The 27,581-nt window shown below is 41.3% G+C and overlaps 2 protein-coding genes across 6 annotated transcripts; both read right to left on the reverse strand.

Moving 5' to 3' along the window:
* Positions 1 to 1,526: 1,526 nt before the first annotated feature.
* dlat (dihydrolipoamide S-acetyltransferase (E2 component of pyruvate dehydrogenase complex)) lies at positions 1,527 to 10,493 on the reverse strand. 2 transcript variants are annotated; one of them, XM_086308667.1, is made up of 14 exons: positions 10,062 to 10,493; positions 8,372 to 8,473; positions 8,171 to 8,295; positions 7,593 to 7,752; positions 5,917 to 6,043; positions 5,621 to 5,796; positions 5,378 to 5,525; positions 5,229 to 5,296; positions 4,858 to 4,944; positions 4,447 to 4,554; positions 4,219 to 4,337; positions 2,821 to 2,983; positions 2,589 to 2,725; positions 1,527 to 2,508 (listed from the first exon to the last, which is right to left on the reverse strand). In XM_086308667.1, the coding sequence occupies exons 1-14, from the start codon at positions 10,314 to 10,316 to the stop codon at positions 2,379 to 2,381; spliced, it is 1,905 nt and encodes a 634-aa protein (XP_086164793.1). In that variant the 5' UTR covers positions 10,317 to 10,493; the 3' UTR covers positions 1,527 to 2,378. The 2 variants fall into 2 exon arrangements, with proteins under 2 accessions (XP_086164793.1, XP_086164794.1); XM_086308668.1 differs by lacking the exon at positions 10,062 to 10,493 and adding an exon at positions 9,926 to 9,975.
* A 1,554-nt stretch (positions 10,494 to 12,047) lies between these two features.
* LOC147320562 (dixin-like) lies at positions 12,048 to 26,639 on the reverse strand. 4 transcript variants are annotated; one of them, XR_015131274.1, is made up of 23 exons: positions 26,222 to 26,636; positions 25,382 to 25,511; positions 25,056 to 25,181; positions 24,588 to 24,819; positions 23,346 to 23,447; positions 20,915 to 21,009; positions 20,705 to 20,808; positions 20,223 to 20,309; positions 19,893 to 19,946; positions 19,697 to 19,747; positions 19,489 to 19,593; positions 19,313 to 19,366; positions 19,116 to 19,187; positions 17,810 to 17,881; positions 17,634 to 17,699; positions 17,192 to 17,341; positions 16,876 to 16,939; positions 16,697 to 16,793; positions 15,221 to 15,329; positions 15,004 to 15,083; positions 14,806 to 14,925; positions 12,302 to 12,503; positions 12,048 to 12,217 (listed from the first exon to the last, which is right to left on the reverse strand). XR_015131274.1 is itself a non-coding variant. In XM_086308672.1 (21 exons), exons 1-21 carry the CDS (start codon positions 26,282 to 26,284, stop codon positions 14,916 to 14,918), a joined length of 1,920 nt encoding a protein of 639 aa, XP_086164798.1. In that variant the 5' UTR covers positions 26,285 to 26,639; the 3' UTR covers positions 13,543 to 14,915. The 4 variants fall into 4 exon arrangements, 2 of the variants coding, with proteins under 2 accessions (XP_086164798.1, XP_086164799.1); XR_015131273.1 differs by having other exon boundaries at positions 12,048 to 12,503; XM_086308672.1 differs by lacking the exons at positions 12,048 to 12,217; positions 12,302 to 12,503 and having other exon boundaries at positions 13,543 to 14,925; positions 17,192 to 17,338; positions 26,222 to 26,639.
* Between the last annotated feature and the right edge of the window lie 942 nt (positions 26,640 to 27,581).

Consider the following 27,581-nt stretch of genomic DNA (forward strand, 5'->3'; position numbering starts at 1 on the left):
CATAAAGCCAAAAATCCACACTCTCTGTCCTTGTGGTAAGAGGCCAAAAAAACAGCTTTAACATTTTGCATCATCTGGTTATTTACAGCTTCAAGGCTTCAAGAAAAAATGAAGGTCGTCAGTGGTGCAAAGAAATGTTCAGAGGCGTGTTTTTGACACTAGAAGAGTCATCAGATGATGACATCCTTCCGTTATGACCTACAGGCAAAATAAAAATCCACCAGAGCTCCTCTTTGATGCATTTACATAAAATGTGTTCACTAAGTAATGACTCACTAAGTCGATCTGCCGGGCACGTTCTGCAGTCGTCGTCTAAACATATAAACTGTTGTCACATTTATGGAATTCATATGGGAACATAAGTAAATGCTGCCATGTTTCATTGTGATGGTTCATGGAGAAAGACCCAACTGTGCTGTGGAAATCGGATGGGCTGTAGAAGAGTGGTGCTCCATGTATGTGTATGTATATATATGTAGAGAGCGAGAGTATGTAGAGAGCGAGAGAGAGATTTGTGATACCATGGGGATTTGAATAAATGCCTACACCATCCGCACCCAGAACAGCACCAACATATGAAGGGAAAAAAAGATATGGACTACAAAGTTTATGGCATCATTAAACTATTAAGTTCTTCAGATGGAGGGACTCCCACTGAGATAGAAATGCTTCGAAGGATGAAGGTGATGATAGGGAACAGATATTAGACACAGATGTGCAGCGATTCATTCTTTTTTCCCCCGCTACCACACACACACACACACACACAAAGACACATCCACCAGCTCTACTCACTGTAGGAGTCAAACATTCAGGCTTTTCCTTTGATTCATCATCCACCTGTATTTTTAACATGAAAAATTGACTGAAATGGTACGTTGTGGATCACGAAAGGTTTTCGCTTAGACAGCAGTTGTCCTTGTTCTCTCCTGGATCACCTGGAGCTTTCTTTAGGTGCCTTTCCAGCTTTGACAAAAGTCCTGCTGGGATAATCACATTTACTCAGGGCCTTCTTGATATGCTTTTCTGCTCCCCTGGCCACCATATCTGTGGGAATGATATCCACGCTGTGTTGTAACGTTCTGATGACACCCAGTTTCTTCTCCAGAGTGTGATGAGAGTCAAAGCTTAAATACTGATCCATATGTATAGGTTTATGGTACAAAGCAGTTTTTAAATGTCTCCCATTACTGATGGAAATCTCAGTCTAAGAAGGCTAACCTTTCACTTTTCATATCCTCACTGGCAAAGTTGTGTTGGTCCACAGAGTTAATGTGATCAGTGAACTGTGGCACATCCTGAGATTTGATTTTCACCTAGATGTCATCCACATACCTGAACCAATGTGGTCATTGAGGCTCCAGGTTCAGGTGTCGTTTGCAATCAGACCAATGCCCAAGAAAGGTACATCACTTGCACTTCGATTTGGGCAGATCACCGTGTGTGAATACAATCTTACATCAAGTCTTCCAACAACAACAACAACAACAACAACGACACAAAACAAAGGAGCTTATGGCACAAGGTTGTCTTCACCCAGTTTATTCAAATTACAAATAGCATCCAGCACCACCTTTGTGCGTTCCAGCTGTGAAATACAGAATGTTTGAGACTAGAAAACAAAACAAAACATCCCCGCTGAAGAGAGAATTGGCAAAACTGTTGGATATTTCCTGTAAGGGCAGCCTTTTTCATTCTGAGCTATAATGTTATTAAGTTCTATGGTGAGGTCTCCAAGAGCTTGATTTGTTTTTATCCAAACGTCTCACCACCATATACAAATATACACATACAACTCTTTTCATCCACAGTCAATATACATAACCCTAGCTTCACCCTCCCTACAGAAAACATCTTGTATTTTGAGTGTCTGGGATCATAACGGGGACAGGTGTGTAGATCTGTGTGAGCCTCAACATTTAGATCCCCAACAAGCATACAAACATCTTAAATCTTTTATCCACAAATAGCATTTCCTATTTTCTAACATTCACAGATTCCCGTATGTAAGTTGGCAGAAATAGGGGTATACGGGATAGATTTGCTCTCTGGTTTGACATGTAACACTTCCCTTTTTAGTGACGCACAGTCAGTTGCTCTTCTAGGGTAAGTTGCTCCTAATTCTGGTCTCGTGTAAGATGAGGGCCACAATAAATAGAGTATAGGTGAGAAAGCGCAAGAGGGGAGACAGATCGGTAGGAAAGCGAGACAGACAAGTAAGCGGAGTGAGTCCTGCCTCTTCCCCTTCTGGGTAACAGGGAGTGACCTGGTGCCAGGGCCAGCCAATCACGGGAGGATCCAGACCAGTTTAGACCAATCGGATCGCTTCAGTGAGAAGCCTCTGCCTGTTGCTGCAGTTTGATGGCAGTACAGTCTCGTCACAACAGCATGGTGACGGGTTTCTCCAGGAACTTGCGGAATTCTGCGAGCCACTGTGCACCGACCGCGCCGTCCACCACCCGGTGGTCACAGCTCAGCGTCACCGACATCATGTTGGCTACGTCAAACCTGCAAGGACCCGCTGCATTAGACGGCAGTTTAAAATGATACCATGCCATTCTGTTACATTACTACATAAATGCACAGACCCTTTTTCGTTGTCAGCAGGCATGAGGCGTTTCTCTGAGCCACCGACAGCGAGGATGCAAGCCTGAGGAGGGTTGATTATCGCCGAGAAGTTCTTGATGCCAAACATGCCTAAGTTAGAGATCGTGAATGTACCGCCCTGGTTGGGAATATAAAGAGGACAATTTAGGTTTGCGAAGAAAGGAAAAAAAAAATAAAAAATTATCACTCAGTCAGAATATTAAAAAGCCTTACCTGGAACTCGTGAGGCTGCAGTTTGCCGTCTCTTGCTTTGCCAGCGAGAGCCGTCACATCTGAGCTGATGGAGGTCAGTCCTTTGATGTGGGCGTTAAACACTATGGGCGTGATGAGGCCACTGGCTGTGCTCACGGCCACACTCACATCCACCACGTGATTCCTGGAAAACATAAATAAAGTCATTACAGATGCCGGCGCAGTTCTCTCTTCAAGGCGACCCTTTCGAAACTGAAAGACTTATTCCGAGCGCTCTCTGCTGGCAAAACTGAAACTGCCAACCTGAGAAATATCACATCATTAAGATAACAGTCATTGGTGAACTTTATATTTACAGACAGGCACTCTTATTAGAATAAAAGTATAACAATATGTTTTATACTACCATAAATAACTATAAATGGAGAGGTAAATAGTGCTAATAGCAGCATTAACAATGATACAAGTAGGCAGTGGAACACACCGATATAATGGGAAGTCTAATAAAGGCATTGCAACTATTGCACTTTGCACTTGAGGGAGATATTGCATTATTATTCTAAGTCAACAAGCTGCTTTCAGGCACTCTGTTATTCACAAAAGGTGGCCACAGCGAGTAGCTCCGCGTGTTTTGATTTGGCACATTTTTATAACAGATGCCATTACTGACACAAACCCAAAGAGATCTGCGTCTCCTACCAGGATGTTTTGCTTGTTGGGCGAATGTGTAAACGAGTGCACTATAGGGCCACTATTATTCTAAATCAATACTGCACACTTCATCTTAACAACTAAAATAAAGAAAGTCTCACGCAGTGTAAGAAACGGTGCAAGTGACTTCATGTACACTTAAACAGCACAGAAAATGGAAATAATTTCAGCTACGAGCAACGTTAATTTCATTTTGCTACTCTCCCCTCTGTTGCAAATAAACTGACACCTCACCAGTGCTAACGAGACTTTGTCTTTGATTATTAAAATCATGCTGCCCAACTTTGAAATGTTTCAATCAAGCGCAATAATTAAAACAAAATGACAAAGTTAATTTATCTTGAAATTAAAAATCTAAATTTTAAACTTCCCTATCAAGTTAACTTCATTTCTCTGCATCTATCTTGTGGTTGTACACGTCTCGGCTGCTGTGAGAGAACCACCAGTCTGCACTAGTTGCTTTTGGCCGTGATGGTTTCTGCCTTCAGTAACAAGGTTTTATCATTTAAATGACTTACTGGCGTAATGTTCCCCAACGGCATGTAAACACACTCTGTGATGCATGCACTCATTTAAAGATAAGATCCAAAGAGACAATGGCTGGGAATACAAAGCAAGATGGATATTTCCACAGTCAGGAGAACGTGTTTTCTGTTTGCTGCTTATAGGAACTAAACTCCATGTGGCTCTTAATGAGTTTTTACTCACTGACGAATGACTGTGTCCAACCAGGACGAGTTGCATTCAGGAACCTTCAGGCAGGCCAGAGCACTAGCTTTGATGATGAAATCATTCACACTAAGTTTGATATTCTGGGCTTTCACCTCCTGCAGAGAGAAGAGGGTGAAATCGTTTATGAGATGCTGGAAATGAGGTTTTAGTGCAGTGATAAAAACAAAGCTACAGTTACATCTCTATTAGAAAGCACAAACTCACAGCGTTGAGTTCTTTTCTAAGCTCAAGCACTTGGTCCATGTTGACATCTACAGACAAATAATAGTGGGGGATGGTTTGTTTGGACTGCATCAACCTCTGAGCAATGACCTGCAGGAGAGACAAATATATGCACTTTAGCTTTGATCCATTATTCATCACCAAGAGGAATGAGGTGTGCTGGCTGGGTCTGTTTTGATAAATGGAGTGCCCGCCTGTGGGGCAAAATGTGTTAGCACAGGTCAGAGATAACAGAGCTACACTGAGATCTCCTCGGGACATTTGCCTCCAAGCTCTCAATACACCAGCACAGCACCCCGCACAGAAGGAGCCGCTAATGCACCGACTGCTAGCAGCGGAAGTCATCACAGAATGTAATGGCCCATCAAGAGGCAGGTGTGTGGTGGTGCTCACCTTGCGGATGTTGCTGATAGGGATGTCTGTGAAGGTGCCAGTTGGTGCAGCAGGGGCTGGTGCAAATGCAGGAGCAGCTGGAGCAGCCTGCAGACGTAGAGATTTAATTTGCATTACAGACAACAGAAACAGAGGTACAGGAAATTAATTAATAATTGTGATTATTTGCCAAAACAGATAAATCACTGTCCTGCAACAGCTAAATGTATCATTTAAAAGAAAAATGGGCATGACTGACAGGGACTTATTGATCAGACTGTCAGTATTACATCGGTATTAAGAAAAGGACCATTAAACAATAAGAATGGGTACACATGATTTAACTGGGCTGATGGGCACTAATGTGACTCAACAGTATGGGTTTCCCTTACAGGTGCGGCTTTTGGTGGAACAAAGTTCTCAATATCCTTCCTGGTGATGCGTCCATCAGGGCCAGACCCTGAACAAAAGAGTATTTAAAATTAAAATGTAAAAGCTTCAGCAAACGCTCTTCGTCCATCACATAGGTCCAGCTATGTACCGCTGACTTGAGCCAGGTTAATTCCTTTCTCGGCAGCGAGTTTCTTGGCAAGCGGGCTGATGAACACACGACCCTTCCTGGGTGCAGCAGGGGCAGCAGCTGCTGCTGGTGGAGCAGGACTGGGTGATGCAGCAGCTGGAGCTGCGACCTACGACATAAACAAAGTGTTCTTAAGGCATCTTAAAACTGTACAAAAGCCAAATGACTTCTTATTTGAAAGTGCAGGTTTTCTGTGAGTCTCACCGGTGCTGGAGGTGGTGTGGAAACCTCAACCACCCCAGTTTCAACGTAATCCTTGAAAGCGGCAATGTCGCTTTCCTTCTCTACAATGATGCAGAGCGGCGCGCCCAGAGGAACATCACGGGTTCCCTCCGCCACCAGAATTTTTGCCAAATACCCTTCCTCTTGCACTTCAAAGCCTGTATGCAAACACACAGGACCAGGCTATATTAAAAGTAAGATCATAAATATTTTTTCCTCTGTAGTGCTGAAAGTGAACACGCTTTAGGATCGATGTGTTCAAATCCATTTGGATTTACCAATGGTCGCCTTGTCAGTTTCGATCTCAGCTAAGAGATCTCCTTCGCTCAGCTTCTCTCCGACCTTCTTCTCCCAGCGCTGCACTGTTCCCATCGTCATGGTTGGAGAAAGAGCAGGAAGTGCGATCTGTAACAAATTCCCACAAATGTGAACAATAGACCTGAAAAAGACTGACAACCTCTTAAGCATCTAGTCAAGTTACAACAAACACTGTTAAAGGTCTAGAGAAAATTTCTTCATGATCACCCCTGAAGACACTGAATGATGTTACAGGGACATTCACAGCTGAAGTAAGGGCAGGGACAATTTTGTGGCACAGCCTCCAGCAAATTAAAGCCTTTAACCTCTCTCTGATTAAATGATGACGTGGTGTGACATTATTTTTGTTAGTTTTTTAAGGAGAAAGAAAATAGTCCTTCAAATAGAGAAAGTTAAAAAATATAACAGTCTAAAAATGGCAAGTTAGCCTTCTTAGACTGTGAGATTTCCATCAGTAATGGTGGACATCGAAAAGCTGATACCACAAACCTACGCATACGGATCAGTATTTAAGGTTTGACCCTCATCATCCACTGGAGCATAAATTGGGTGTCATCAGGACACTACAACACAGAGCGAACACCATCCCCACTGACACAGCAGCCAGGGAAGCAGAAGAACATCACAACATCACATCAAGAAGACCCTGAGTAAATGTGGTTATCCCAGCTGGACATTTGTCAAAGCTGGGAGTATCAGAGCAGTTGAGACGCATTTTTTCTAAACACCGGGTCTGTGGCTTTTAAACCCCAGAACATGCTGCACCAAAAATTGGTCCACTCCAAGGATCGGGTCCCCCGACACAAACAGAGTAAGATAGTGTACATTGTTAAGTGCCAGGAGGATTGCCAGGATTTATACATCGGAGAAACCAAACAACCTCTGGCGAAGCGGATGGCACAACACAGAAGAGCTACCTCGTCAGGCCAGGACTCTGCAGTCTATTTACACCTATAGGCCAGTGGACACTCTTTCAATGATGAGGATGTACACATCCTGGACAGGGAGGAATGCTGGTTTGAGTGCGGAGTCAAGGAGGCCATTTACGTGAAAAGGGAAAGACCCTCTCTGAATCGAGGAGGGTACATCTGTCACCATCTTACAATACTGTGATTGCAGCCATTCCCCAACTCTCTGTGAATGGTACTCATGGCCATTGATCAGTGGGTTTTGATCAAGGGTCATGAGAATTTGCATAATTAAGATTAAGGAACCGACCTCCCAGCCCATTGTTCCTTCAGTGGGCTGGTTTCAGTCATTATGTAAATGTACTGTTTATAAGATTGGGGAAACCTGCAGTCAGCTGAGACTGAGGAAGTCACTTTGATGAGTGACGAAACGTTTCTCCCACTAAACGCTATGTCCAGATGAACAGAATCAACTTTTGGCGATATAACAGATACATGGAAACTACACATCCACGGAAACTGTTTAATACCACACAAAGTAGCAAAATCTGACGCATGATCAGAAGAGTCCATAGTGGTACCCGCTTCACTGCCCTGATACACAGTGATCCTGGACAACCCTGATCAAACCAAGACTACGCGCACAAAACAGCATCGTAAACAGATGCTGTCTACATCACAAATCTACGGCTTTCTGACCGAACTCATTTATGGGAGAGCTCGCTTACCTTCAAGTGTGCGGGATAAGAGCTTCCAGGGGCTGCGGGTTGAGCTGCCGCTGCAGCAGCGGGTGGCGGAGGCGGAGCAGAGGCAGTAGGTGAAGGAGTGGCACCGGCTGCTTTGATCGAATCTAGTGTTACATCCTTAAAGGCTGAGACCAAGTCAGGGCTGCAGAGGAAAATATATCCACAAATGAGTAAAAACTGACACAACTGCATCGAGCCATACGGCACCCTGTCAGCTTTTAACCTCCCATATTTGATTGTGGCACCTGGCAATTTTATTGATATAGCACATTTCATTACATTACATAACAAATGTAGACGTAAACCAAGCAGCATTAAAGTTTATTTTAAGGGTTTTCTGAAGATTCAAGTCTTTTTATCATGTTTGTTAAAGCTGTAGGATTAATGATGCACTTAAAGGACTGAAAAAATAAATAAAAGCAGCATTTTGCCACTATCAAAACAGAGTGCTCCCCATTTAATGTTTTTCAACTATTAATTCGTCCCATTACTATAAAAGAACAACCACCAGTGAACTAACAGGCCTTAGCTCTGAATCTGGACTGTCCAAACACACTAACTTGTCAACTGTGATGCAAATCACGGCTCCAACGTTGACATCTCTGGTTCCTTCAGGAACCAGGATCTTTGCCAGATAGCATTCCTCCATCATCTCAAATCCCACAGTGGCCTTGTCCGTCTCTACCTACAGAGAGAGGCAACATTAGAAATGTACACCACGATCCTGTTTTGCGGCAGCGTGGGCACACGCGGCTCCTAACCTCAGCTATGAGGTCACCCTCGCTGATTTTCTCCCCCTCCTTCTTCTCCCAGCGAGCGATCGTTCCTGTCTGCATGGTGGGCGACAGTGCAGGAAGCGCCACCTGAAGAACAAGCAAATGAATAAAATCAAAAGTTTAACCTAAAACTTAAAATTAAAAAAATTATCTGTATCATCCTTTTAGAGTATCCAAAAGGCCAGTCAAAAAAGTGCCATAAGTCAGGTGTTGTAACTGCTGTTGCTACATCATCATCATCACCTCATTCATTGCTCAATAAAATGACCTACATCCACTTTACCACATCTGATTTTTATTGAGTTTTTTTTATATAACAGCAAAGATGAATGACATGCTATTGGTGGAGTAACACAAAGGTGGAAGGACTACTGAGAAGCCTTCCACTTTAGAGTCAAAAATAGAGGGTTTCATTCAGGCTCACAGCCTCAAATCTGCACCTATGCTCAATTAACCTAACAAGCACACCTCTGGACTGTAAGGGGAAAGTGAAGCTGCCAGTTTCATGATTTAGGGGACAGCATGTAATTTCCACATGCAGCACTCCTGACTGACAAAGAGGTATAAACCAGCAGGTCACTTAAATTGGAGGACGAGCATGTCAGACTTCCCACGTTATAATTGTTTCATGTTTTCAGGAGTTCCTGAAGTTGTTCCACAACCAATTAACCATCAGCTCCCTCAAAGTCCTCTGTCTGATGCAGTAGAGGAGAACACAAATCACCTGCTCTAACTGACTTCAATACACTTGGGGAAAGTGACAAAGTATGAATCTAGTCTTTTTAAAACTTTACAATGAATGCGCTGTGTTAAAATGTCTCAGATGGAGGCAAATATCAATAGTACTGAAACAAACACTGATATTGGTATCAGATTGTGATACAACCTATACTTTACTTCTAATGTCTAAGATCTAAGTTCTGTGTTAGATAAATTATTTTTGAAGAAAGTAAAATATACCTCAAACATTTGCTCAGAAAAGTGTCTGAACCTTTTCGCGGTACCTGTCACATCTTTGTTTTTTGTAAGCTATAGCACATTTAAATAACAGTGCTTTAGAGAAAGGTACATTTATGTTCCAAGTCTAAAAAAAACTGTTTCAAAATAGATGACAAGTTGAAAGCTGTACTTTGTTGTAGAAACAAAATACAGCCATTATGGAAGGTAAAGCTCAGTCAGTTAGTGGTCATTAAAAGTTGTTCACAATTTGCAAATTTATGATGAATCACCTCATAAACAATAACATACTGCTGTTCCCTACTTAAGCTGTCTTTATAGGTTACAAGTATCGGGATTGGCAATCCGAAACCCTGTATTTACTTGGTATCGGGATCGATACCAAATTTTGCAGTATCGCTCAGCACCATCAGGCATGTGTTACGTTTTTATAGCCCAAGTATTTCCTATGGCCTCCGTGTTTGGGGCACACAAGTCAGGTTTGACGGATTGGTGTCATTCAGGAGAACCGCAGCACAAACAGTCACAACAGTGTCGCCAGTGAACAGTGGAGAAACTAATCGTTCAACAGTTCCTGCTAACCTCACACAGGGAAGAGCCGGATTTCCAGCTAATAAAGCGTTTTTAACAGATCTCTGTAACAGGCAGGGAGGTCAAGCTAGCTAACGCGGTGAACATGGGTGCTATAGCAACCTGACACCGGCTCCGGTAGCGTTACCTTCTGGTGTGGCGGCAGGCTGTAGAAGCGCTTGCACTGACATCCATCTGCTAGCTGGGGAGACCGCAGAAGAGTCGCTCTGTAGCTGAAGCCGGAGTCCAGAGAGGCGGCTCGGGACCCCGCTCCATAATGAAGCCGTCTCAGACAGCTGGTTCCGGGAGCAGACCGGGAGCTGAGCGCAGCAGGCCCGGCCGGGAGGGCACGGGGACACCGGAGCCCGGAGGACGGCCTGAGCCGCAGGATCAGACGAAGCATTTTGCAGCGGTTGGGATACTATACAGAGCTGGTGAATAATATGTATGACTTACACCAGCATGAGAACTACACCTACACCGAGGGTCTCTTCTCCCTGACAGCCAACCCCTATTTAACTCCTCACTTTCTAATGACCTCCTCCAGCCCCAAACACAACCATTTACGGCTTTCTTGCTTGTGCTGTCGTAGCGTTGTCGTTGGTGTCGTAAATCGCAGCGGCTCAAAATTCAGTCGCTGAATTCCCCCAAAACAAAACAAACAAAACAACAAAAAAACACCACCACTGTCAATATAAGTACAATGCTAAAGAAACAAAGTAACGCAAAGAAAAAATTATAATAAGAACTGTTCAAACTGTTTTTAGCGATAAATGTAATTGTGCTGTAATTACATCAATGACCACATGATGGCAGTAGATTCTTTTACTGGGAAGTTTGCCTGGGTTCAGCCAGCCTGTGAATCTTGATTTGAATGTATCACAGTGAGAAGTTTACATATACCCATCATGGCATCTTTAATGACTTAAAAAGAACTGGGTGCACAAGTTTGAATTTATTTTGGATTTTGTCCAATTCACAAAGGTCCGATGCCCGCGTGACTACAAAAACACAGCTGGCTGGAGCAAAGTAAGTCGAAGTAAATGTGATGAGTTGGTGAATTTAAGTAAAATAAGTAAATAAATAAAACCATGTACACATTATAACTTAGTCAAATCAGCCTTGAAGGATAAAAACTGTCTAAGAGTGTCATGAAGCATTCGGAGGATGACACAAAGTTGGCCTGCTTTTCAGTGTTTTAAATTTTCGGCACTGAGGTTTGCTTATTGTAAATATCTTTTACTTGTTTTTACACTTTGTAATGTTAAAGTGACACTGATGACACAAGCGCTGTCTGACTACAGATACCAAATCTGATTTGGTATTTGTAAGAGTGCCATCTGTTGGTCAGAAAGTGGCATTGCAGGTAACAGTCAATATGCTGGACAATGTAAAACAATAAAATACAACATAAAAACAACAAATTATTTGAATGTTTGTCTATATAAAATATCTTCAGCTGCTTTTTAAAAGAATCAGTGGGGTCGGTACAGTGTAAAAACAGTGAAAGAGAATTCCACAACTGTGGTGCCACTGCCTGAAAGGAACGATCAAGTTTTTCGCAAGTTTTCCATCGAGTGCTAGGGGAATCAGCGGTCGTTGACCTGATGACCTTAGAGCTTGGGAAGATGAATGCAGTTTCAGCGGATCCGATATCTATACTGTGGAGCTTGACCATGTAGGGCCCTAAAGGTTAGAAGTAAAATTTGAAAATGAAACCTAAAACTTACAGGCAACCAGTGAAGGGAGGCCAAAACTGGGGTGATATGAGATCTTTTGTTGGTGCGTGTTAAGAGTCTTGCTGCAGTATTTTGCACAGTCTGAAAACGATTTAAAACTGATTTGTAAAAACAAGTAAAAAGATATGGTTGGGAGCAATAATTAAAGTTTTTTTTTATCAGAGTCTAGCTGGAGGAACTTGTCGTTTAACCATTGCTTGATTTCTCTCAGGCAATTACTTAAACTAGACAATTTATAAAACTCAGAGACTTTAAAAGAACAGTATAACTGAATGTCATCAGCACAGAGATGATAGGAGATATTATTGTAGCGCCTAATAATTTAGGACAAGGGGGAATATATAAAGCAAAAAGAGAATTGGACCCAGAAAGCAGACCCAGACAACAAAGAATATTAAAGCCTTTATTTTCAACACACAAGAAAGGACTAAAGAGGATAGAGGTAACAATTAGCAGTGACAAAATACAGTGGTTTGGTAAACATGGCGTGGTGACGTAGCTATGAGCAACCAGAGAAACGGGACAGTGAAGGTAACTGGAGCATGGCTGGTATGTAATGGTCACACTTGGGAGAGAGGAGAATGGAGTTAGAACGGGAGCCAAGGGTGAGTTTAAGAGAAGGTGAGTATGACAGTTTTTCCTAGCTTACTTGCAGGAGGAGTGATAGAGGTGGCGTGAGTCCAGGAGGATTCGTGAGTGTGAGATGGCTGACCTGAGTTCAGTTGGGTCTGAGGTGATGAGTGGGCAGGAGGGCATGCAGGTGAGGCGCCAAGGAATTCCCAGAGAGCAGGTATGAAAACAGAATCCCAGAGGTGAGTCTCAATCATGCGCCATGAAGTATCCGGGAGCAACTAGAGCACAAGATAACAGCATAAGCAGAGCACTTAAGAGAACAAACATGAAACATGGGAGCCAGTTACCAACATAGAGGAACCTGGTGGAAATTATGCCTTATGGTTGGTAGAATATGACTGATATGAAGATGCACCTGGTCGTTTTTTGTGCTGTATCGGCTGTTTCTATAGCACAGACTGACTGAAGTGGTAGAAGTGAGATTTAGAGTCTATTCTTGGCAGTGCACCTGGGTTAAGAAGTCAAGAACTGCTAAGTTGGATGGGGCAGTCCTATTATAAGCGAAATAATCATCATTTCATATCTAACATGTCACAGACCTGTCAAATAACTATAAAGACAATGGATGATAGAGTCCAGCAGGAGTGTCCAGAAAGTGATGTGTCGACTATAATGAAGGACGCAAAACGGTGTAAAATTACATACTGATCAAAGTAAGTCTCATCTACTAGCTAACTGTGTTTTATGAAAAAGATTTGGACTCAGTCAGGGAAATAAAAGATGGGAATTTAATAAATTTAAATGCAAAGTATACAAAGCTACAAAACAAAAGAAGGAGGAGTTGGTGACTCCTCACAAATAAATAAGAGCCCTGATATGCCCGAGAGTTTTTGTCTTTGTTGACTTTTGACCTACATGTGTTTAAGGCTTTTCACCCCGGGGTTGTTTTGCTTTTCTTTGTGTTAAGATGTTGTTTTTCTGTTTATATGAATCTGTTCAATTAACTCTGTTTCAAGAATTCTGCTCTTTTCAAGAATTAGCAAATCTTTCAATCCATCTAATTCTGTGTGATAGTAGTCAACACAATGAGGGTAACACTGATTTTAAGTTTTTAACCTCTAAGCTCTGGTTTTATGCTTTTTATTTTAGTCCTCGTTTCACAGTGTTTAGGGTTGAGTCCAGACTTGCAATTATAATTTATGATTAAACTATTAAATGAACTGAAAATGCATTTGAGACCATCATTCTCTGCTTTACTTCACTAATTAAAATCACCTTCGGCTCCGACAAACAGGAAGACAACTTGCAACGCCTTGACATTTATTCACCGAAAAAATGAAGAAAATAATCAGAACTTGACCAATCATGAAAGAGATTAACCTAATATGTTCTGTCTCAGTTGGAATGAGTGAACCCATTGCAATCCCAGTTCATCTCAGATGAAATCAATAATAAAGACATTGATATTCATGGAAATGTATTGCATGTGCAATATAAAAACGGGAACAACACATTTCTTTAAAAAAAACAGTCTCAGGTTTTATTTCAAAAATACCTAACGTACAATAAAAGCTGTTAACAGACAGTATTCACTTAAAAAATAACTTTTAGCAAACAGCTCAGGTGTTCAATAATCCTCTCACCAGTATATTTCTACATTCTACAGTACAGCCAGTCGTGGTATTCAAGCAGGAGTTAATAAACAGACGTCTGCATGGATTCTGCTGGATTCTGTAGGAGTTTATTCCAAATGGCAAGACAGGGGCAGGGAGAAACAATGACATGTGTGACAACCAGTTTAACTTCCCAAACACACACATCTGTGTGTGCGCACACACATACACCCACACACAGTAAAAAGAAAGATGGCTAAATGTTACAGAACAAGGATCCTGTGAACGTTCTGATGTAAAATTCACATCCAGAGCATATTTCGACCAGAGGAGGGACATCCTCGGTTCATAATCTCTTTAAACAAACAGCAGGCATAAAATGAATATATTTAAAGGCATAGTGAAGACACAAATTTACACAAAATGCGTTTTTACTATCAGAAGTTCAATCTGAGCATGCTTACAAGGCACGCCGATTGGCTACAAAGCCACATTCAACTCTCCTCTTGATTTAGTTCACAAATGAGTCCTTTTGACTGCCATGCCATCATACGTAACTAACACGAAACACAGAAATACAGCCGTGTCTTGTCTCTCTATATTTTGTCGACCACAGTTTAGACAAATCAGAGCGCAAAACATGTACAACAACACCCCCCCCCCCATTTCTTTATCTGAAGGTAACAGCTTATAGTAATGAAAACTGTAACGTACCCGAGGACATAACAGAAAACATAAATTTGTAACATGTAATCTGGTGGTGTCTCTTTGAAGGCAACACTGATGAACAAGTAATAAAAACTAAACAGTGACTACAGTAAATGTTCTGTAGTTGTGGTGAAACAACAACGCTACTGTGGTTTTCGACGGGTCCTTTAAAATGTTATTTCTGAGTCCATAAATAGCTTCACCGTATAAGGCACTGACTTTTACACTATTATGGACATCAGTTACAATGAACCCAAACCTGGTGCTCCTACAGTATTTTGATAGAAGGTCCAGTCCACTTGTGCCTTTGCTGCCTTAATGTGCCACTGGGATCACAGTAAAAAGTGTCGAAAGCCTCTCAGTTTGAACCTACAGCGGCCTGAGACAGAAAACATAATTAGCTCCCCAACACTGAGATTTAGGGGAACAAACAGAGACAGATGGATCATGCCGTTACCTTTCCTCACCACAATCCTCTTCTAACCAGGCCACTATTTTTCCTTCCCAACCTGGAACAATTGCTTCATCCAGGAATACCTGCAGGCAAGAGTAAAGACTAATTAGTTTTTAGTACAAGAAATTCTAGGATTATTTAGCATATTAGGTAATAATAACAACAAACCCTCAGCAGTGTGCACCAGATTTGATTTTACACTTGTGCTGCTTTTTCTCACCTCTTCTTTCACAGTGCCAAACTCTGGGTCCAGGGCTTTAAAGTGATACCTGTAGTTTCCCTCTCGATCAACAGCTGCCTTAACGTCCTTGAGAGTCACCTCACCCAGCCTGGACAACACAAGCAAAGAAACTGTGTCACGCTAATTATAATTTTCGAATTTCTTGGCCTGACCTGACACAGTTTACTACACTGAAGCATATGGGAATTGGAAAGGGCAGGTGATTGGATACGTTGTCTCTCACAGGCTGATTTCACAAAATCAGATAAGCCAATCTAAGAGTACGCTGAATAGAAATACTAAGTCTCGGGCATAGACTGTATACAGAAGATGGAAGCAGCCACATTTTGTTAAGCATTTTGAGAATAGGGCTGTTCGATATAACGATATATATCAGGTGATGATATAAAAACGTCTATCGTTTCATTTTACGCTATCGTTTGTTTCGTGGTGTCGCAAAATAAACTGTTTACGGCAATATTTTTTCATCGTTTTGATGGTCACTGTAGTGGCTATATTAATTTCTTACAGTTCTCTCTTTCTCTTAGATTTTATATAACCACACTACGGACGGACAAGCGCCTGTTTTTATGCATTGTGGTTAGCAACAACGACGGTAACAACATCGCATGTCCACTTGTTTGTGTTCCACATAAACCTTTCACAATAAAGCTCAAGATCCTGTTGAGACTTTTCAAAATAAACTGAATCACGTGAAAGAGCAGATTATTTACGGATGAGAATTAAAAAAAGAGCCGCCAGGTGCTAAAAAAGAAACCTTAGACTCAAATGTTAGAACAGGCTTTTCCCCGCAGCACGCCGTGTAATAACAACAGCGGCCTTTACAACTTATGTCTAAAAATGTATCGTTTCATACATCTGTTAAAACACTCAACTCCAGCTACATGACGCGCAGCTGGAAACACTTCCCGCAAGACGAGCTGCCCGAGATTCACAGAATTTACAGAAAATGTTACATTTTTGTGATTTATATCGTTATCGGGACGATAGATGTCTTATATCGGGATATGAGATTTTGGTCATAGCGCACAACCCTATTTGAGAAGCATTTTGTTCGTTGTCAATATGATGTGGCACGTAAAAGGTGGGTCTGACAAGGATACGGAGGCCAACAGAGTCCATAATTTCCAAAATGATCATGTTATATTCAATAAGGTGTGAAACTAATGATTTGAAGTCATAAACTCATTGGGAAAGTGTTTCCTGAGGTCATAGGTCAAAGGACGGGTCTGTGTTCTCAGACTTCTACACAATCAAACTTCTTTTCTAACCATGCCTCCTGTTGGCCATTAGAAAGATTGCAGGTTTATGACACTATAGAGACCCAAAATAACCATCTTTTAAATACAGTCTAAGGTGTGAAGCACTTCAGTCAGTGTAGCTAGCAGTACAGTTAGTATATTCTTTCAATTGTTGCTGTGTAACATTATCACACTCGTCTATAAACACACAAACCTCTTCGGTATAGTGATCATTGAAGGCGTTGGGGATTTTCCAGTAAAATAAAGGATTTTTGTGGAGGAAGATGAACCACTGTGGGACTGACAATTGTCTATAACAAAACAACAAGAACACAATCAGTAAAATGATTACAGTGTATGGCTGTGAAGCTAGGACACACTAAAGGCTCTTACTTGTGGAAGACGACGAGTCCAAATCTCCGTGTTGGGCTTTGCATCTCGGAGATTTCCCCCTTCCCTGGATAAAATTACCAAAACAAAAAACAAAAACCCTCTTTGAATCTTCAATAAAAATTCAGGGTAAAAATCTGATTTTAAAGTGATCATCAGCTGATAGTTTAACAAGTCAGCAGCTACTTTTAGTTACAGCAGACTCGCCAATCGACTCGTGACACCACACAGTTTGAGCTTTTAACCCACAAGGCACAGGTACTAACTAAACTCATAAGACTAATTTATCAGGTGTTCTGTGAATGCATGGTATTTGTACCCTCTGCGTGTGCAGAACATGCAGCCTGTCAATGAGTGATACAATGCCCTGCTCCAGGGTGTCCAGTGTATGATGCTGCGGGTCGTGGTCTCTGAAGTTGTTCCTCAAACTCCGAAGTGCATCTCTGAGCAGCTGAACTTCTTCTGCCTGCTGACAGAGCACAAACAAACAAACTGAGCTAAACCCCCTCGTGCTTGTTTACACTGCTATTTCTGCATATATTCGACGTTTGTTATATCACAGAAACTCTATTTTGAAGCATAGTGCCTTCTGGGTAATCATTTGATCAGCAGTGATCAATGCTCAAACAATCTTATCACATTATCTCAGCATTTCAAAGAACTTGCTGGTCTAAAATTTAGAATACGGGTTTATGACATTTCAAGTGTAAAGCAATCAGCCAAAATACTGAGAAGTCTTATTGACAAAAAATAATATTTACGCCAGACACAGAAGGAGCAGGATTTCCAGGGTAAGAACAGCCATTATTTTCTGCACTGGTGGGAATCTGAAAAGAAAGAGGAATAATCAGCTGTTTATTGCAACTCTGAACTTATGTTTGAGGCAGACAGAACATAAAATCATCCTGCTTAAAGGACCGATGTAGAAAAATACTACCTCTTGTGGATCTCTGCTCATCAGCTCCTGCAGCATGCTGTTTTTATGCTCCAACTCTCTTTGTAGTTCATTCTGCCAAATCACGAATTAATGTAATCAATATGATGTAGTGCTTGCAGGCAATCATTGACAGAGCCCTGAATAAACTGTGATAGCCACAAAGACTTCTTTAAACTAAGAATGTGTAAGCATTTTATGACCCCAGGAAGCCAGAACTTCTGTTTCCAACTTGCATAGATCAGCTCAATATTCAACAAGCATGACCACAATGCCTAAGAGCACCCTCTTGGCTAACCTCAAGCCTGTTGACACTGGGTTTAACAACTAATCTCCAGGAGAATCAGTTTCATATCCTAGATATGCGACAGTCTGATAAACTGAGAGAAACTTTTCTGCAAACACCATCTTTAATTTCATTCAACATGATCGTTTGCTTCAATATATTAAAAATCAAGTAGTATCATCTTGATGAATCTTACAGATTAAATTGTGATGTTTGATGTTATAAGAATACAAATGATATGAAAAGTACAAATATGTATGTACTGTTTAAACCTCAAGCAGGTCAGTCCAAGGAAGTCACACATCACTGCCAACTCATTTGAAGGACAAACATTTGTGATTGGCCACCTTTGCATGCATCTCCAAAACATATAAAAATGTAACCAAAAATCTTCATAGAGATCGCCAGGCCTGGCAATCTCTATGAAGATACAGACACATCTGATTTCCTCACCACGGCTCAGCACCTGGCTCAGAAACACACCAACAGCAGGCAGCCCTCTTGTCCGATAACTCCAAACTCACCACTCACCATTTAACTGCTGCTTTTCTTTGTCTCAAAGGTGCGCCATATACGCACCGCTGGTACAGTGAAACTGCAAATGTTTCTTTAAATCAGTTATGGTTCCTTTGATTGCTCATCCATTACTCAGATAACTGCAGCAATTCTAGAGCTATACGTGCAAACAAGCGCTGACTCTCCAAGGAATATCTAAAGGTCGTTGGTTCTCTGACTGCTCCGGTCTGCATGCCTTGGTATACTTGGTCTGAAACCCAAGATTCGTTCATCATTGTGAATGCTAGACAGAAAGTCTTGTTATCTTATTTTAAGTTAAAGAAACTTCAGGAGGAAATTGAAGTTACTTATAAGGATGAGTTCATAGATCTACTTAAGAGGACTTCCTATCTAAAGCTATGTTTCAGGCAGTGGTTTAATTGACATGTGGTTAAAAAGACTGATTAATACTTCTCCATTAATCAAGACATCTTGTCAACAGGCAGAGAGAGAGAGAGAGCTTCACACCTGCATGTCCTGGCTTTCTTCGAGCTTGTGTTTGAGTTGCTGTAGAAGTCTGTCCTTCTGAGCGACCTCCTTCTGCTCACGCCCAACCAACCAAAGAGGAAATATGTGGCTCTACATTTAGTCAAACCTTATTGCACAAATGTGTTGTCATGATAAATGCTAAAGTGAGACTCAAATAATAAACTAGAGTAGCTCACCTTGCATTCAGCCCACAGCCTGTTGCATTCCTCCAGCTTCCACTGTAGCTCTGCCTGCAACACATTTCCACGGATGAGGGACTGTGCATTACACATCTATAATGCAAAGTGCCCAACTTTCTTGTAAACAGGACTCTGACTTTATGCTATAAAAATGGAATCGTATTGTATTGTACATTTTTGCTGTCGAGTTCATCCTTCGTCATGCTGGCTCTGAGCAGCTCTTGCTTCATCTGCAGTATCAGCGCCTCCTGAGTGCACAGTCTCTGCTGCTGGGCGTCCTGCACAACAACAACCCAACAGAAAGTCGGCACTTTTTCAATACAACTAGAATCATTTTCAACTAAGCACTAAGATCATTAACTGGGTCTAGATTTGTCCCACCTTGACTCCCTGCAGGCTCCTCACTTCCTGCTTACAGCACAACAGTTCCCTCTGAAGCAGCAAACACATCGTTAATAATGTTAATAATTAATCGCAGTGTGTTTCGCCACAAATCCATTCTAGGTGTCATGTTTCCCAACAAAAACAAGAGGAGAAAACAGTGACATTAAAAAAACCTTGTAAAAAGTAACTGTACCTTCAGCTCTTGAGCTTCCTCCATACTCTGATCTAAACGACTGCGAATGACTACCTGGAAAAAAGGAGAAAGAGGGAATGTGTGTGAGAACTGCAATGGAGTGAGAAAACAGTGAAATTGATACCCGTGTCACCCTCTGAGACATGCGCGCACACAAAAACCACAGCTATGAAACAGTAACGTGATCTGTAGTGAACACAAAGGGTTGAAGACGAAAATGACACAGGAATGACAGAGAAAGAGAGACAGCAAGACAGAGAGCAGACAGCAGGGATGAAATAAAGGCAACAAATGTGAGAGGAAAAACTAAGAAAAAGAAACCATTATTACCAGCTGCTGTTCAGACGTGTTCCCTTGTTCCAAAGTCAAAGATGCATCCTGCTCGTCCTCGGGCAGCGAACCACGCAGCAGCAGAGCCTACAAAGGCACACACATGTGACAGCAGTTTGCACGGTGTTACATTAGCTGGCAGGTTGCCTTATGAGGCAGTGCAGCTGTGTGCACGGTGTATGTTAAGAACTAAAATAAAAGCTACTAAGAATTGCATTACAATCCTGCATCAAGTAAAAGTCAGTAGGTAAACAACATAAACAGGACCTTGCATGTTTATGTTGTTTAGGGTAGTGTGTTCTGGCCCAGTGCAGGGAACTGAACCATGACCCCCACACAGTTCTTTTAACAAGAAATCTCAAAAATCACCTGAAGCCTTCTTTTACTATATGTACGAAAACATGAGGAAAATACAAGCAGTGTTTCACAATATGCGAAGAAGCACATCAGTGATCAAACATGGAGGTTTATGATGAACACACCTGTAATGCAGACACCATTTTTCGTGTCTCCTGCACCTCTTTCTCCAAAGTATCATTGAGAGAGTCCCCCCATGCCATCTCCACTGCAACTTGAGATGACTCGGCTACACGCGCACACGTGTACAAACAAATAACACAGTGTCACTGTGATGTCAGTGGGAAATTTGGAGAAATTTAGAAATGAACCTGAAGTGACGAGTTGTGTCTCACCACTGCTTTGCTGTTGCTCCTGGTCTTGCTCCTGCCTGTCTGAGTGGCTGCTCGGTGGAGCTCTTGGTGATGACAGCGGACTAACAGAGCTGAGGCTCATAAAGGACAAAACACTTATTAATCATCTTGCACTACAGAAGCATGTAGATTTGTGCACCTACATAAAGATTTTAAATACTTTTCATTCGTTTAACTCTCTGTCAGCTCTATTTTGCACACCTACAGAGAAGCTACACTTTTCTGTAGGATAGCAGAGACCAACAGCCTCCTCTCCAGAAAATAAATAAATAAATATATATATATATATATAAAATATTACTTTACACCATGTATGACACTCCATTTAATGCTGACTCACATATCTTTGTTTCAGGTTCTTACTGCATGTCCTTCATAACACATATTTGCATTTTTAGCAGCATGAGAAAAAAAACACAACAACCACGAGACAAAAGTGACAGTTATCATGCACAAAGCACTGTAAACATGTCGTAAGCAAAGCATGTAAACTGCTACCAGGGTGTCTCTTTTATAAATCCTTGCAGATAAATGTCTTGTCTCACATCCTGGAGGAAAAGGAGCCTGAAGGGGTCAAAATCCACTTGAACTAACCAAACTTTCAGTTATGCTACAACACACATAACGTCACACAAACCTCAGGAATCACCACAAACCCACACAGCATCAGTGTCTTGCCTTACCATTTTATCTGTGCACCCCCCATAGCGAGCTATGGTCGCTTCAGCTGGTACTTAACAACTCCAAGTAGTTGACTTTGTCTGCAAGAGTCTAGCATCTACAGCTAAGACAAACTAATGGCAATTTGTGAATCTCCTCATGCTGAAACATCCGCTCCCCAGCCTCTAGCTAGCTAAGGGTAACCATGGCAATCAGCGCAGCAGCTTAGTATCTCTCAAATGAGCAACATATGGGAAGGATGGCAGCATCGGGTTTTATTTATATCTCTGATGAATCAGTGTCTCTCTGAGAAGACAAACCCCCACTGGACTACAAATAATCAATTAATTCAACCCTCACTCTAAAAATAACTGTAACTAAAAATATGATCACATAACTTCAAAATGGACATGTGATTTGAGAAGACAAAGGTTGATTTTTTTCCCCTGTCATCTGCCTGTGGTTTGCTCAGATGTACTAAAACACTCTCTCTTTCTTTCTTTCTCTCTCACTCACACACACACACACACACACACACACACACACACACACACACACACACACACACACACACACAGAGAGAGAACAAAACTTGCAGCGCTAAGACCAAAGTCATATGCTCTGTCAGGCAGTTTCTGCAAAGTAAAACACACACACCACAAAAATGTGGTTTTCTGTTTTTAAACTGCTGAAAAATAAGTTTTAAAAATGACAGATATCAAATTTACATAAACAGTGCTGCATGTAACACTAACATTCAGATACTTTTACAGATAAAAGTGGCAAATTTAGGAGAGAAAACTTGGAAAAGTAGTGTTTTAAGTCAAGCCTGTAGTGCATGGCTACCTAACTATATAGCTAATAGTTTGTTGTCAGCCTTTTATTAGAAAGATTTGCTGATCTTCAAATGTTACTTTCAAGTTACTGATCCCTTGAAAATACACACACCCAGCCTCAGAGGCTCACAAGCTAGTCTACTCCTAGTGATGATCCCAAGTCTGAATGAAAGAGCATTCAGCGTAAAATCAAACTGTGGATCCATCACTGTAACAACCCTAAATAAGTTAGCAGCTAAAAGGCCCTCTCTAATGTAAAAATACTTTTAAAAAACAACATTTAATCACATCACTCTGTCAAATAAAACTAATAGACAGAAGCGGGGTCTCTGATAAAGGTCAGGGGCATTGTTGACACAAACAATTTAGGCCTAGTCTGGATGTACATGTCTCATAATATTAAAAACAGGGAGTGCCTGTGTAAACATCTCTGAGTGGGCTTTCATTGAAGTTTGATGTTTATAGTATTAAAGCTTCTAGATATCAGCTATAATACTATAATGTTATATATGCACAGATAGGTGGACTGAGTATTTCTGAGTATATTGTTAAAGGAAAAAATTGTGGAAAGAAAGAAGGAATCTCATGTGATCTCTGGGGTTTGAGCTGAACCTCTCCAAAGTACTCGTAGTATAATTCTAACATTTTATTGTAAGAGGCTTCATCCTGATAATATAACAAAGTATATGTCTACAAATAAAATTAATTAGAAATAAAGCTCTGTTACCTTGTATAGTGGAGGTTAATAAACCTCTTGATGACTTTCAGCCAGCAAAGCCAATACTCTTTATATGCATCGAGTTATGTAAACATGGCACTATGACAGCTTTCTAGTAATATAATTTCAGTCTGCTAAATTTATTTTTGCCCTGCATGACTATAACAGCAATGGCAAACACAGGCTTGTGCAAAATTACCTGCTATGCTGAGGGTTATCCTGTTCATCTGGGGCTCCTCTTTCATACTGTTCAACCAGTGCACGGACACACACACTCTTCTCCCCATCCAATCCACAGCCACTGAAAGACAACCGAATAGCTTTTCAACTTGCACACAGAGACATTCTTTATTTTATAGCGTTTGTGAGGATGGAAACGTGACGATCGGTGTTTCTCCACCAGAGGACAGCAAAGACCACAGAGCTATTGCTCTGTCACTCCACATCTGACCATCTCTGGTGCCATTTAAAGCTAAGAATCAGCCCTTTTAGGGCTTATGATACAACTGTACTCTGCCATAGAGAGCACAGGTTCAGCTGAAATGTGACTAAAAGGAAGCTTTAATTATTTGCTTCCTCCACAGATAAAGAATAGGAGCTGAAATACCAGATTCTTAGTTACTTAATTAGAATATGAATAATTTCTTGCAGTTCTGACAAACTTAAGACAAGAAAAATGCACAAATAAATCAACAGACTTCATAAACAGGCAAACAATAATAACATACCTGACTGTATGCTACAGCCCTGTTTATACCAATGAGCTTTTTGAGCTTCAAGACATAAGAAGTCTTGTGCAAATAAAAAAAAATATGATCGGCAGCTTTACTTTTATCAAATACACATCAATGATTAAGCCATATGTGCTGAAAAACAACTCTTTCAAAATATGCATTTGCTAGTTTCCACAAAGACACACAATTGATTTCTAATGCACTCAAATCTAAAAAAAATACGTAGAGCTGCTAAATAGTTTGACGATAAATATCTTTAATTATTTCTGGAACACAGCTTTCAGGCACTGCACATCTGGCGGTGCATTAATTATTTAACAACTCAATCATACAACTGTATGATCATTAAAAAAACTGGCTTTGTGGGGTTAAAATTTACTAGTTAAGCATGTGACACTTCCATGGTGTTGGTTTTATAAAAGTGAGTGAAAGTCCTCTGCAGATGCTGAGGTGTTTTCTACAATGCCGGCTAACTTTAGTCTGTTAGATCTGTAGGCCCATTTGATTGACTTGTATGAAAAGAGTAACCACTTTCAGGTGCAAATTAAAATAAGTGGACAGAGGAATTTTACAACAAAAACTTTACATTTGTCCGAACTACATCAAAGCAAATGACAGGAAAGCAGCCTCTGCATGATTCTAAACAGTAATCTATGGGGATAAGAGTTTACACCCATGATTATATTTACAACATGTGGCCAGCATACCTGTGGAGGCGTGCGGTATGTGTGGGCAGTGAGGCATCGTGTCGAGCTGATGCCAGAGTAGCAGCGGCACCCTGAGCTAGAGCAACAGTAGACAGAGGGTTGTGACTGGCATGGCCTCTCGTCAACCTCCTCCCGCTCCCAGAAGCATTCCTGTGATTGGCTGTTGGTTTGAAATGGGCCGCCAATGCCAGAATTACCCTCATTACGGATTTCAGATTACCATCGACAATGTCTGCAAAAACAAAAGAAGCACATGTTAAGAGTTTCCCTACACTTTTAGACACTGTTTACACTTATAGACAAATACGTATATTTGATACAAGTGTTTTATGGACTTTAAGTTCTAATTTTAATAACACTTCCTGGCTACAACTGTGAATAATGAGCCACAGAAAGTTTAGGAACATATACTCTTGAAATAAAGAAAAGAAAAAAAGAGCGGAAATACATAGTTTTCTGTAAGTTTACCTCTTGCGGATATGTGAGGCATGCGTATGTGCCTGGAGGAAATGAAGCGCAAGACTTCCTCCACATTCTTCCTGCTCTCCTCTTTGTTTTGTGGAGCAGCATACACTCCCTCCAGCACCTCCCCAGCTCCCAAAGAGAATACGAAACATCATTAACGGCCATGTAAAGAACAAGTGTTAAAAAAGACGAACAGGTGTTAAGCACAGACTGTGTTCAACCCTAAATTAAACAACATCTTATTGATGGTTTATTTTGTTTTTTCCCTCTATTATTTTTTCATCATGTCATCCATTTGTTTGTGTGTCAGTGTGCAGAATTGTATTTACCAACTATCTCGATTAGCTGTGTGAGCACAACCCCATCCTGCAGATCATGCCTGAGGTCTGCGATGAGCTTCAAGCCTGGTTTCCTCTTCAGCTGAGAGTTCACCCAGGAAACATATGCTGCCAGCTGCTGCTGCAATCCATCAATCAGATGCACAAATCCGACAAACCACAAACACACACATTAGACTGGCTGCCAAAGAAGCCTGCGACAACGGCATAACACACGGGTGCCTTTGTTTACGCCACTGGGTCAGGGGGAGAGGGGGCAGGGTCCGCCTATTGTCCCAATGGATTTTACTTTTACTCCGTGAAGTCAGTCATGTACCTTCACGTTCAGAGTAGAGGTGCAGAGTTCACCATACTCCCCCATTGTACTTCACACGGTTCACTCGTACACTCCGTGGGTTTACCACATCCTTACCGGTATCGGTCAGTCACGTGACACCCCGTTGTCCGGGATACGCCACAAAGAACCTACCCATCTCCACAAACCAGAAACGCTCATTTCACGCTAATTGTGATGTTTAATTGCGATGTTTGGTAGCAGTCGAGTCTCACTTCCTGTCAACCGTTTCGTTAAACGTTATTGTCAGGCATAAAACTACATCTTACGTCAGTTATTTGTCCAATTATTTCATTTACAACCGTCATATGAAATTAGCAAAAACGGCGTCAACATTACCTGAGCTGCACAAACTACAATAAAGGATGCTTTTTTATTTTTATCTAAGGTTAACTTCAGTGTCCTACCGGCTGACGTTTAAGAAATTTAATCGCTTTACAATTTACAACAAACACAACGTAATAAACATTAGCAGTAGTAACGCCGAGTAAAGTTACCTCGTTGAAGCCTCCGTGAAGAACCTCATCCATCAAACTTCCTCTCGAGAGTGAGGCGATCATCTTCTCACTCGAAAACCCATTTAAGCCAGCCAGCTAGCTGGCTAGCTTCGCTGACTGTCACACGGCTGGTCTAAACATGGGGCAGAGCCCCGTTACTAACTACTGCTGCCCTTCTGCAAACGTCAACAAACCCAGACAATTGGGGGATCTGAGGAAACGACTACCGTTACTCGGGCATGCAGACCGGTGTGAAGTAAGATTAGACACTCGGAACATCCGGTTGAACGTTTCACAATAAAAATGCACATGACTTCCGGAAGTCGTGAAGCGTTCAGATCAAGTACTAATGAACACATTTTAATGACCTCTAAGTCACTGTCATTTTTACTTTCCTCGCTATGATTTACGTTTTGTTTTTAGACACCTTCAGAACTGTTTAGGCCTTATAACTGACCTTAAAACTGGAGCTGCCAAAACCAATCAAGGCACCTCTCAGGATTTCTTTCTTTATCTGTCAAAGATCCTTTAGCCCTGTCGATTGACACGTTTGGGTCAGGTTCCCTGAGGTGTTGTCCTACCAGGAAAGGCTGTCGTTATTAAGGGAGTGCAGTATTTAAGATGGCTTTAGCGTCAAAATCCAGCAAGGGGAAGACCCAAGGTTTCCCAGGGGAACAATGTATTTTAATAAGATAATCACTGTTTTTATTTTTCTGTCTGTGGTCAAAAGCTTGTGGCTGAATGGTGTACAAATGTTCACAGGAAAACAAAAATGAAAATCTTCCTAACTTTTAGTTACAATTATTTAAAAGGCAGAATTAATGTTTGGTGACACCTATTTTTGATACTCCTGATGCTTTGTTTGTATTGATGTTATTTGTGTGCTGAAATGAAATGAAAGATAGAAAGAGTGTGTAATTATAGCAGAAGAATATCCAGGTGAAGGTGCAACCCTGTTGTGAAACAAAAAAGAAAAGTCAATTCAGAGATTAAGGATTCCTTTTCTGACAGAAAGCACTTGTTACCCACACTTGATCAAAATATGCCATACCAAATAGTCGTCACTTAACATCTGTGTCCATCTTTTCAGAGATGTCTGGCTCCCATATTTCATACGTCAGTTTGAAACTACTCTTTTCTTTTGTGTTTTTTTTATTTGACCCATTTACTGATGCAGATAAACATACAAGAAGAACAACAAAAACTACACAGAGTTCTGGTAGCACCGTGTAGCTGTGGGGTAGCTTGCAGGGTTGGTGGTTCAAGCCTGTGCAATTTCACGCATAGTAGTGTCCTCGGACAAGACACCAAACCCATGGCTGATCTTTTTGGTGTGTGTGACTTGATAAATGAACATTTG

This window comes from Aulonocara sp. 'chitande type north' Nkhata Bay, linkage group LG10, assembly GCF_057382095.1.
Source record: "Aulonocara sp. 'chitande type north' Nkhata Bay isolate Kocher_YH1m ecotype deep benthic linkage group LG10, A_spYH_male_GT1.1, whole genome shotgun sequence".
Taxonomy (NCBI): domain Eukaryota; kingdom Metazoa; phylum Chordata; class Actinopteri; order Cichliformes; family Cichlidae; genus Aulonocara; species Aulonocara sp. 'chitande type north' Nkhata Bay.

What these genes read in the sequence shown, in the direction of transcription:
- dlat (XM_086308667.1), bottom strand. Translation starts at nt 10,316, where the DNA reads ATGCTTCGTCTGATCCTGCGGCTCAGGCCGTCCTCCGGGCTCCGGTGT. An exon ending in TTCCACCAAAAGCCGCACCT is followed by an intron (nt 4,945 to 5,228) that starts GTAAGGGAAACC and finishes CTACGTCTGCAG; the next exon opens with GCTGCTCCAGCTGCTCCTGC. An exon ending in TTAGAAAAGAACTCAACGCT is followed by an intron (nt 4,338 to 4,446) that starts GTGAGTTTGTGC and finishes TTCTCTCTGCAG; the next exon opens with GAGGTGAAAGCCCAGAATAT.
- LOC147320562 (XM_086308672.1), bottom strand. Translation starts at nt 26,284, where the DNA reads ATGATCGCCTCACTCTCGAGAGGAAGTTTGATGGATGAGGTTCTTCAC. An exon ending in GCCTCACATATCCGCAAGAG is followed by an intron (nt 24,820 to 25,055) that starts GTAAACTTACAG and finishes TTGTTTTTGCAG; the next exon opens with ACATTGTCGATGGTAATCTG. An exon ending in AGGAAGCTCAAGAGCTGAAG is followed by an intron (nt 19,748 to 19,892) that starts GTACAGTTACTT and finishes TTGCTGCTTCAG; the next exon opens with AGGGAACTGTTGTGCTGTAA.